Source organism: Drosophila elegans, unplaced genomic scaffold, assembly GCF_018152505.1.
Source record: "Drosophila elegans isolate 14027-0461.03 unplaced genomic scaffold, ASM1815250v1 contig_208, whole genome shotgun sequence".
Classification (NCBI taxonomy): domain Eukaryota; kingdom Metazoa; phylum Arthropoda; class Insecta; order Diptera; family Drosophilidae; genus Drosophila; species Drosophila elegans.
The window spans coordinates 8,794,756-8,807,155 of record NW_024545578.1 but is presented as its reverse complement, the minus strand read 5'-3'; the positions used below and the strand labels follow the sequence as shown (position 1 = coordinate 8,807,155).

The window sequence follows — 12,400 nt, the reverse complement described above, 5'->3', positions numbered from 1 at the left end:
TTTGAAAATGTGAGGGCAATCAAATAAGGTGAGAGTGAAAGAACATTTCAAATCAATGACAAAAATGAGCCACAATAAATAACTTCTTCAGAAAAAATATTATTCTAGAATTCTTTTTAAATTACAAATTTGTATCATAAAATAACTAGGTGAGCCATAAAAATTAACAAACGAAGTACCCTACTCTACCAAAAGGGTGTTCATAGTTTTAGTGCATTTTTAAGTGCAAAAAAATTCGTTTTTCCGTTCAGTTTTTTTTAACTCGCTTTACTGCTTTGTGGCTTACTTTTTGCTGGGTATTTTCACCCTTCACTTTGCTTGCACACATAATTTGGCCAATTAAGCGCGTTTATGGGCAAAAATTAACAACGCCGGCAGTTAAATTGCCTTGGATTTAAAGGGAAACCCCATAAAAAGCGGACATAGCGAATGTTCCGCCATAAAATCAATAACAAATAATATAATGCAAATGGGGAAAACTGGCTGAAGGATGAGTGGAATTTTTATGCCTTGAACGACGTCATCGATGTAGACATAAATTCCTCGAGTTTTTATGGCCAGTTGATTTGGTTGTTTTTTTTCCAGCCTAAGGATCTCGTGCCTTTTTCCGTTAACGGCATTATAAGTAATCATTTATCATCGATTGCCAACATGTGTTTGGCCTCGAGTGGATCCGGCCCAATGTGCGTTTACGATGAAGTGAACCATCATGATGGAGCATATTTCTGTTCACTTCCAATTAAGGCCATCGATTTCGATGCGATTTCGATTAAAGTTCGGACGCGAGAACAAAAATGTACTCATTAAAATTTCGTTCAACTCGGAGTCCTGTCGAACTTCTATATTTATCTGTCCCCCAGCGATAAAGCAGCTAGCTAAACTTTCTCGATTTGACAAACTACACGACTAACGCCCACTGGAATCGATCAGACGAACATGATTGATTGACATATCATATCGTTCCGGCACCAACAAGAACAACAACTGCCCTGACAGTCGGATGAATGCGAATTTGAAAAGCGCATTGAGGACAAAGTACAGGCGAATCGTCAACCAATTAGCCTCACAAAGTCGATGAAGTTTTCCAGGATTTTGTGAGCTCGTGGTTGGGTTATTGACTCATGTCATGGGTGCTCTCATTTCTAGAGGCACTCGCAGTCACCCTCCAAATAGTGCACATAATTTGCACTCGCAGTTGGATGATTTAAGTGCTTATAGTTCACTGAGCAGAATGATAATTTCAGTCGGCAGCAAACATATATTTCCCTAGAAGACCAACATGAGTTCTCTATTTAGAGTTTAGCTCAATAAAAGACACACGAACAAAATGTATATCAAATACATTAAGCCCACATTTTTTAATATTTTAGTGGAAATTTTTACTTATAAACAAATTTCTATATTTTGTTGTATAATAAAATTGCAACTTGTATAGCAAAAAAATAATTTTGAAAATTTCAAGGGAAAAGGTTATTAAAGAGCTTAAGTTAATTTTTTTAACATACACTTATATTTTCTGGTTGTAAGATTTGAAATGTTATGAAATTTTATATAAATTTAATTGTCAAAAAAGGATTTACCATATTTTCTAACTTTTTTTAGGTGTGAATGCATATTTATTGCTCGACTTTGGAAGCCAAGATTTTCATCAGCAAATACTTGAAACACATTTTACCAATTTTAAATGGATTCCGTTTGTCTTGCCTGGAATTTTCCGTATCGAAAACTGAAACGGCCATTGCCAAGCCCATTTGGATTTTCTTTTGCACTTTGAATTTCTCACTAGAAGACCACCTTTTGATCTCAGTCTCACATAAAAGTTGCACGCATTCCACATAACTATTGGCAAGAGAGATATTTTTGAGTATTTTTCATGTTCGTCTCATTGTGGCCAAATTGAATTTTGCGGCCAACTTGGGTTCGGCCTTTGTCTGAAAGCTTTTGTGGTCAAATTGATATGTCAGTGACCTGGACCCATATCAAAATAAAGTTCGACACGCGTCGCTGGCCAAGTTGGCAGCCAAGTTAAAGATGACTATTACGTTTTGGAAATAAAGTAGAAATGCTGCCGGGATTATTAACAATTTGCCAGGCTTAGCTTGACTTAGCCTCGTTTGGCCCAACTTAATTAGCAATTCATTTAGCTTCAGCTGCAACCCTTTTCTGATGTCCTCTAATCCAAAAACCTTACAGATTTCCCTTCCTTCACTTAATGCCAAATCTTCTGTGTCCTTGAAGCCAAATAAAAGCAGTCAAAGAGGAGAACAAAAAATTAACTTGTGGGCTGGCTAAAAAGTTTAAATTGAAGTTCTTGGGCGCAGTTAAAAACTTTTCTACCAAATTGTTCGCCAGCTTACGTTTTCCCCAACAAATATTACAACAAAATCATTTCAGAATGTCCTCGATTTTTGGGTCCAATTTTCATTTGGTTTCTGCCGATTTCAGTTTCTTTTGGCTCCAGAACAAAATGCTTGACAACTTTGTGCTAGTTCAAAGTGCATAATTAAAAGCATGAAACTAAATATTAAGCTTGGATAATTTTCGACTCATTTGATTGATACTTGCATTTGGTTCCATATTTTGATCTTGGTTGTCTTAGACAGCCCCAATTGATAAAAATCAAAGGGAAAATATTTAAAATGAATACAAAATATTTGGATGCGCAACGTTATTCTTAACAGTGCACTTCATTTGCATTTTTATTTTTTACGGAGTTTTTAAGCATATAACTAAGTAAGTTACTTACAGAAAACGTTTGTTCCAGTTCGACTAAAATGTATATCATGTTTTTGGCATTGGACTAAACTTCGATGCGGAATTCGCGACTATGTGCAGCCTTGGCTCCGACTCGATTTAATCCTTGCCGGATGTCGGCCAAAGTCAGCTTGTTCCTTTTGCTGTATGCGTTGAGATAGATGCCCATGGCAACTATAAGGCCAGACCAAAGATACTGCAATGTAAAAGGCTTGCTGAAGAGCACAAAGGAAAAGGCAATGGTCACAGCCTTGCGAGCGGTGGTCACTGTGGCAGCCATGGGAGCCCCACTGCTTCCCACCAGGGCCAGCACAAACTGGATGCCCAGGTAGCCAGAGAGGCTGATCAGGAACGCATAGCCGAAGGTCTCCACAGGGTGCTCCAAGCAGAAGGCAAGGCCGCTAAAGAAATCGCCGGTAACGAGCATGATCACAAAGAGGCACATGAATCCCAGGCCGTGGGAGTAGAAGGCCAAATCGCTGCTGGACGCCTTGTGCTCCCGCACGGCCTTCGCTTGGACACTTTCGCTGGCCGCATCGCAGAGCAGCGCTCCCGAGATCATGGCCACGCCCAACAAGCTAAAATTGGGCGTCATCTGGGAGTCGGCCAGCGTGAACCAGGCCAATCCGATGCACATGCAGGTGGCCGCCATAAAGTGCAGCAGTCCGTAGCGCTCGCCTTGGTTGGGGGTGCTGCCCTCGAGGAGGGGCACAAGTTTGCAGCACTTGAAGATCACCTGGTTGGGGTAGTTCAGGCTGCCCAAGCTGGAGTTGGACAGACCCATGGTGCCCAGGGTGAGGGCAGCCAGAAGCAGGTGCGTTCTCATGGGAATGTAACGTGGCTCCGGCTCAATGCTAAAAAATAATCCACTGCTCATCCGGTAGCCCTCTAGCTGGCGTTCCACCAGTCCGAAGACGATGTGGTACCCGAACTGGATGAGGGTCAGAAACCATCCGTAGGGTCTGAATCCTTCCACGGTGAAGATGAGCTCCTGCAGGTAGCCGTACAGGATGTGCAGGATAAAGACGCCCGCGCAGTTCAGCAGGAATCGGCTGGTGCGATTGTGGAAGGTGAGGTCGAGGCACAGGATTCGCAGTTCCGCTGGAGATTCCGACGAGCAGGATTTCCGCTGTGAAGACGGACCACCATTAGTGGTGACAATGCTCCCTGTACTATCTGCCATTCTGTTGCCCATCGGCCCACGAATGTGTATCTTGAGTTTATGTGACGGCGACGGAGTAAATTAATGCCACGCTGTCTAGGAAATGGATTTGTCATGCCCGCTTGGAGGTTGCATTAATTACAGCCAGGCGTGAAGATTATTTTGAAGTGAGAATTACGCTGGCTAAGAGTATTATTTCGGTTTGTTTACCATAGAAAAATCATAAAAAATTCAACAAAAGCTAATAATTTAATTGTTGTTTTATCCAAATTAAATCAACCCAGTAATTTTTACCCTTTCTGAGTTTAAGTCGAATAAATCCAGTAAAACTCAGTTAGCAGGCATAACTTTTTTCTACGCGTTGTTAACCTTGCCGAGTTGTGAACACTATTAAAAGCCTTCGAAAGGTCAAAAAATTCAGGGATTAACTGCAGAGTTTTTGCCTTCTCTCAATTAATTAAAAATGCATTTCAATTCCAGCCCTGACCTGGCCCTGACGGGCTGAAAGTAGCATCGTAGCACCGGGATTGTGGGAAGTAAACTGTGAAATTAAAGCGAATCCTTGACGGACTGATGCTGATGCCGGTTAACCCTTGAGCATCCAGCCAAGGCGTTAACAAGCTGTAATTAATCAAGCGCCGAAGTCTGCCAGCGTAAAAGATAATGGAAAGGTCTGCTTTCTTTAAAATCAGCCAAGTGAAAGTGGAGAAAAAAAATGGAAAGGATTCTAGATAATTTCTTTAAAGGAAAAAAATAGTTTATAATTTATGGAAACCATTATCCAGACTATGTTTTGATTTGTAAAAGGGTTATACAAATTAAAAAAAAAAAAAATTTCTAACCATATAAAGCAGTTTAAAAAAAATATCCATGTTACTTTAACCATAAACTCTGTTTCTTTATAAAATAGCAACCATAAAGAAGATTGGCAATATTTTTTCTCTATCTGCAGCTAAAGTTTTAGCGATTTCATCTTTTATTTAATGCAAACTTTATGGTTTCCGCTTTAACTGGACCCTAAACCACCAGATCCGTTGGCTGCGTTTGTTGTACCGCTCTGGCTGGGTAAACAAACGACAATGCTTCACGTCAACACGACTTTAGTTTGCGCCTCAGCACTAAACAAATTTTATTTGCTCACACACATCGAGATGCGAAACTTTTTGCCAAGCCCCGGGGCTATGGAAAAAGTGGTGCAGTGGTTTGGATGGGGAAAAACTGCATGTTTGCGATTTTCATCGTCTACAAGTTTATTCAGCACTGGTACCAGCCTCCTCGGACCCCACATTTTCCCAGGCAGCCGTGCTCCAGATCTCAATGGAGCATCAGTGTGGGAAAACCGGCTATGTCTGCTGGCATCCGGGCATACTTAAGTCAAATAGTCGAACTGTCAAGCAGCATGTCGATATATGCTTTAGCGTTGACTCGGCTCTCTTACTTTAATGATTTTATCTGTCAGTCCTGTCTGATGGGGCGAATGCGCAATTTTTGCACTTCGATTGAAATAAATCGAGGCTCTCGAACAGCTCACATGTGCAGTTTGGGACGCTCTCACATCCTCGTTATTTATTTATTAAATTTTTGCGATACTCTTGCAGGCAAGCCAATTGACATTTCACATTTATTACCACTTTGTTTCCCGCCGTTTAATGGCAAAATAAAATTCGTATAAGCATCCCGAAATACGTCCATGTTGGCCGCAACCACGTTTATGAATAGGAAAAATTATTCACAGGCTTTCCAGCTCTACATCTGAATCAAGAGATGTGGCAGAGAATTTCGGAGTGCATTTGAAAAAGCTTTGCATTTTGTGGAATCCTGCTAATTGGATTAAATCCATTAAATTTGTTTGCCATATGCAAGCAAACTAGTTTTGGCTCTCATTGGAATGAGTGAATGTTGTTGTTTTTAAATTAGCCAGCAATTATAACTAGTGAAGTTGCCTTTTTATTTATTATTAAAAATTGATTAAATAAATTAAAGGAAATTATAAGAATTGATGAAAATAAGGCTATAGGACGCCTTAAATACCTTCATTCCTTAAAAAAATAGTTAAAACTGCCTTGCTTCCAGTAATAAATTCTCTTTTATATTTTATACGACACTGAATAAAAAAAAAACACTCGCAAAACATGAAAACAAAGCATTTTGTTGTGCGTCTCACGCGTTGCAAATAAAAGCGCTGCCAATAAAATGCCACAACCAGAAACGTGTGTATATGATTTTTATACCGAAAGGGGTGGGATGTCCCGCACTTCCAGCCATATAGACATATGTATCTTGATGTGTATTTCTGTATTATCCCGGCGATCACGTGCTGTGCAGTTTGTCGGGTCTTATATAGGCAACAGTAAACTGTCTCTCCGACGGCGAGTGTAAAAATGTCTAAACACAAACAAAGCCGCCGCAGTGACAACAACTTTGTAACCATACAGCAGCAACAATCTGGGAAAAGTGTAAGAATAAGTTAAAATAGGGACATGTGTATGTGTGAAGCCGTAAAAAGAAAAGCGCAGGACCAAAACGGATTGAGCTGGTGGAAGGACAGGGAAAAAAGAATCATTTTGCATTGCAAATCATAAAATTGGATTTATTTGTGCATCACGTACGTGTTGTTTTCATATCGTTTGGGCGTTGGTTGAAAACAGCGAGTATGGTGTACAAGCAGGTTAAATATTACTTTAAAGCGAAAATCGACATTTTAAGAATGAATGTTGGAGGCTATCAGTATTTTGCCGTGAACACTTTAATCACAATTCACCTTTTACTATATAAAAACGTTACTATTCAGTAATTATTTTAGTTAAGCATTATTGTCTTATTCTGTCAAGCTTTAATTTTACCTTTTTTTCGCTTCATTCTAACACATATTTACCCAATGAATCATGCTGGTAATAATTTGCACACTTAAACAATCAACATTCGTATAAACATGTTTATATGTATGCAGAAGTAGAGTTGTTTGTTTGCCTGAAAATGGTCTAATTATTTTATGCAACGCAATTAATTTTGTTGTCTGATGTCTGTCAAATGTTTAAATACTTATCGTAGAATGATTGCTCAACAATTTAAAAATCAATTGAGGTAGCAGAAGGTAATTTGGATTTAATTCTAAAAGTAATTATATATTAACTGTCTGTTTAGGTTAAAAGCCTATTTGTCTTGAAAAGAGTTTTATACGGTATAAATAAGTCGTAACTTGTGTTCCTATATAATGACAATTAAAATACTTGATTTACATAAAATGCACTGATTAAAATTATGCAATTTTCGGAATATTTTACCTTTAACACACATTTGCATTATTGAATGCTCCTTTTCCCCGCGGAATTCAAATTAAATTTTTTTAACCGGTAACAAAATAATTAAGCGGTCACAAAACAAACAACTTTGGCAAACAAATGATATCAAAATGGTTTGGCATTGGACTTAAAATCTCTACCCTTGTTGCTTTTTCGCCTCATTTCACTGCCCCGCTGATAATATTTACCTTACATTACGTATACGACACGTGTGCAGCGACACAGTCTGCAAATTGAAAACGTTAAGTGCATCATCGGGGGACTGGGGGAAAGTCTCTATAGATGCGACATAATGACGCCAACAAATCAACGACAAATGCATGGGCGGTGCACAAATTCAACCAACATCACCATTGCAATAGCAAATATTGGTTGCTGGCAAAATTTCAATTGTCGTTTATATTTACCCAAAATCATTGTCACCCTCGATAAGAGGATGGAAAAACCACCACCCTCCTTATTACTCAGTGTGTGTGTGGGAGGAAACTTTGCTTGAGTTTCGACAAAGTTACCCAACATTTTAGTAATTGATATGGATGGCTAACGATCTTCGAAATTGGAACACAATCAATATGAGAGCTGTTGGATTTGGTCTCGCAAATGACAGTTAATTCGCAAACATGCTCGGAATTCTCCTGCAGCCCAAATCAGTTGCAGTATTCGTTTGCTTGTCTGATTGAGTCGGAACTGCTAGTCAGAGGACACAAACACTGGCATGTCCTTACGGATGACGGAATTAACGAAAATTCCGTTGGCCGATTCAACTACGCCAGTTGTAGTTGCAGTTGGACACTAATAAAAAATATTAGTTCTACTCATTTGTATAATCTTCAAAACAAAAATAATGTAGAAACTGTTAAAAATATTTATGTATTAAATTTATTTTCATATTCTTTAGTACAATATAAAAAATTGTTTAATTATATCTATTTCTTATTAGCAATTTAAATTCATTTTATATTTATTTAAATTAGTCTTATAATTTATGACAATATTAAAAGGAATTAAGCAACCTAAATCAAAAGACTGATGAAGAAATGAAATTTTAAAATTAAGACTAATATTTTTCTTATTTTTTTCAGTGCATTTGCAGTTGCGGCAGGCATAAACACCACCAGCCATCGCATCAGCAGCTATCTTCGTTTTGCAAGGGATGTATGTACGCACAGACCCAGGAAACACACACATGTACACAATCGCTACCAATTTTTGTGGCTGAGCTTTCACTGGGAAGTTGGTGGCTGGCATTGCATGCTCTCTGCTCATTGATCGCACACTGTACAAAAGTTTAGAAATAATTAGTAAACTTTTAATTGGAAACTAGTACGCAATGGCGAATCGATTCTCTGCCACACACTCCATTGAGTGGCGGTCGATTTTGGATGTTGGCGTTGATTTCTAAGAGCTTTTCACTTCGAGCATTTTTTGGTGCTCTTTCGATGTTGTTCTTTATTAGTCTCCGCCCCCTATATACCCAACCAAACTCCCTCTCCGTCCCTGTTTTTGCTTCTCTGTTTATTGCGTTGCATTTTTATTCCCATGAAATTTGTGGCTCTGCACAAATTTTTCAAGTCTTTGTGGCTTACAAGGATTTTCTAACGAAATATGCACTTCGTGCCTTGTTGGGTTAGCAGCACTAAAAGTTTTTATATGCCATACTTTAAAGGGGGGCGGGGATTTCCAACTGTATATGTGTGCGAATGCTTGTAAATTACCCAAGGCAAAAGCAGCTTCCAATTGCAATACTGTGCGTATACTTAATTTTACTGAAAGCCTTGAATTTGGTTGGTTTTATTTCATTGCCCTCACTACAAGAAGCTTGGTGTGAAGTGCAAGTGGGTCGAAGTGCAAAACAATAAACAGTTAATATGAGTCTTGTGTTCTAATGATTGTTTTAATTATGGTATATGTCAATTCTATCTGCATTGACCTTAGCAATCAAAATGGCGATTGTTCGAATTCGTTTTTATTACTTTCTCTAAAATGCCTGCAATCAAAACAGCGTTTCAAAGCAAATTGGGACAAATTGTATGTCGAACCATTCCTTTACTTTATTTCTCCACCTAGCTCAGCTTCGAGGTAAGTCAGTTTGCTAAACGAACTCGAGTAACTTGATTGCCAGCAGCAATTTGATAACAATTCATTATATTTTGCTGCGCAAGATGGCAAGCTGCAATTTGAGCCAACTGCACTTTAAATCTTAAACTTAATTTAATTTCCAATGCAATGCAGAGAGTGCAGGGATGAAAAAATAGATAAAAGCGGGCAATGCACCTGCGAGACCCCCCCACCATGAAGGCAGATCTTGTGACACAGAGGGGTTAAGAATGATGGAAGGGGCTAAAAATGACTGCATATTAGCAGCAACAACAACAACAACAACAACAGTGGCATCAGCATGGGAGAAGCTCCAATGCGATGTGCAACACTTGCTGACAGGAATTTGCATATAAAATGATATAGTAAACGAGCAAGTCAATCGACTAAAAGATTACCTTGTAAATGTAAGTTTTAAAGTCTTTTCTGACGAATCTTAGTCCATACATCTTTGTAAATTAATTTAAGAGAATAATTAAAGTTAAAACTTTATTAAGGATTTGTAAATTTGTTTAACATTTCAGTTTTTTTTACCAATCAAACCCTTTTTAAGTAAAAAGTCCTCTACGAAATATTAAAAAAAATTTAAATAACTTAACAAAAAAGACTTTAGACCTAGAATAGAATTTATTTAGTACTTATATTAAATAAATCGGTTCATATTTATTCATTTCGTTATTATTAATTATTATTAAATTTTTTACAACTACAAGCTTTGTTTGTTTGTTTGTTTTTATTTGTTTGTTTTTAAGCTTTGGCAGCTTTACTGACTATTTAAATTACAAACTAACCTATATTTTTAATTATTTTAAATTCTGGTATTTATTTAAGTTGCAGTTCCAGGACACCCTCTTTTTTCAATGGGCATCAAAATTGCCAGCAGCATTCACAACGCATTAGCGCGAATGTTCATAGCCGTTGTCTGGCCCCCGATGTCTGCGAGGGATGGCTGTGGGGAAGGTCTTAAAAGGAGGACTTCAGGGGACGGGACGGGGGAGTTCAACTGGCAGTCTGGCTCTAATGCATACACCTCAAGGCTTAATTCACAGAGTGCCGACGTTAACGTTTGCTATTTTTAACTCGTTTCGCATGCAGACCTCTGTTTTTTTGTTACTGCTGCGTTGCTTTGCGCATTCTTGTATTTCCAGGCCCAGCGTGAAAATGCCGCACACGGTAATGAAATGAAATGTAATTTGCATTTAAACACACTCAACACACACACTTACACACACATACGTATTCGTTGACAGTTGAAGGGAGAAATTCAAGCACACACATACACACACACCCACAGGTAAACAAAAGCAGTAGGTGGTGTGCGTGTCTGGCGGTCCATTCACATTTTTCCACCGTTGAGCCCACGTGCATTTCATTTTATTAAAATTGCAGAACTACATTTAAACGCAACATTTTATTTATTTTCAACGACTTTTCACTATTTTCTCGATTTTTCCCATTTTCACAGTGATTTTAGCATATTTTCATGATGACATATTTTATTGTCTTTTTCTGGCAGTGTTAAGCAAATAACTTACTTTTAATTAATTGCACTGCTCTGACAAAGGTACAATTTTTTAAAATCCAAAAAATGTGTTTGCATTCCACACTTTCCATTGTGTTATAAATAAAGGGGTTTGCCCTACATACATTTTTTTTTACTTTTAGTGCTCCAGATTTCGTTATTAAGAGTTATGCAAGTTGAGTTTTCCAATGCATTCTAAGCCAGACTTTTCGATTTGACTTAGTAATTTAAAAATATTTTGCATAGTTTGCAAAAAGCCCTACTTTGCTATAGAACACAGCCATGTTACAACACGAAGAAATACTTTTATTTTTCATAGTAATTTCGTTTATACCAAGTTTTCAATGAATTTTTATTTTCAACAGGAAGTATTTCATTTCATTGAGTTTCAATATGCTCCAAAAATATTTGAATAGGCTGGGTCGAAAGGGGCTTGCTTGTCTTGTTTTAATATTTACGGCACCCTGTCCTGACCACTGAGCTGAAACTATTATTTTTTAACGAACTAACGAATACGGTTGATTGAACATCAACAAAGCGAAAAACCCGAGCCAAGCGAACGGGCAACATGTTGCATGGGAAAAATAACTATTTTATTCACTATGTAAGTGGATTATCATGGATAGCAACATATATGGCTCGTATATGGTACGCTTTGCTGGCGGGCGAGTCAAAATATTTGCCCTTTGCCTAAAACAACAGACAATAAATCGCATTTGTATGGATACGCCAAAAAAAGAGGGGTAGAAGAAAAAGAACGGGAAATTGGCCAGTGTAAATACTAGATAAGCGGATTTAATTGAGATCTCTCCAACCAAACTGTATTACGCTTCATTTCCATGGAGGTGGACAAAAGCCAACCAGTTGAAAATGGTGGAAAAATGATAACATAATGCGGAGAATTTGTATTCTTTTTTTTTTTGGTGTGCTGAACTTTAATATTGTAATAGGGAGCGAAATTGGAAACTAAGAAATGCAGGTATGTTTTTATCATTCATACTTATTCAAGTACAAAATGAACAGAATATTCCAGAGATGGTAAACATGAAAATATAACATACCAAATCCATAAAGATACATAATTGAAATAATTCCACAAAAATATAATAAAGGACTTTGCATTACAATGATTGCTTTGAAATTTTCCATTTTATGTCTCCCTTTTAACGGATGACCTTGCATTCCGGAAATGTTGTGTAATTTCACAGATTTTTCACTGCCCACTTTTAGTATCCCCGACAGCTGTTGCTTTGCAGCACGATTTTTGCGCTGGTCTGTACAATTTTCTTAAGACCTAAAATAAGTTGGCTATTTGTTTGCATAGTTTACTGGCCTGGTCACTGGCACGCCATGCCACGCTCCTTTTGCCCGCCCAAGATCGAAGAGAAGTGCAGGATTTTTGAATACCCATCTCTGGTGGGGTAATTTATGCAAGGAAAACCCTTCGGTCTTGGCCCCAGCATGCTTTTAATGCTATTTGCCTGCCATTTGGGCCAATAAATCATTTTGACTCGCAGATAAGTAATTTTTTCTTGCTCTCTCTTACAATGTTACCTTCTTCTT

The 12,400-nt window shown here is 38.0% G+C and overlaps 1 protein-coding gene across 1 annotated transcript; it reads right to left on the bottom strand.

The window, feature by feature from the left end:
• Positions 1-2,653: 2,653 nt before the first annotated feature.
• On the bottom strand, positions 2,654-3,939 carry LOC108146645 (adenosine 3'-phospho 5'-phosphosulfate transporter 2-like). Its single transcript, XM_017272691.1, has one exon. It carries the CDS (start codon positions 3,935-3,937, stop codon positions 2,801-2,803), a length of 1,137 nt encoding a protein of 378 aa, XP_017128180.1. The 5' UTR covers positions 3,938-3,939; the 3' UTR covers positions 2,654-2,800.
• Positions 3,940-12,400: the final 8,461 nt, after the last annotated feature.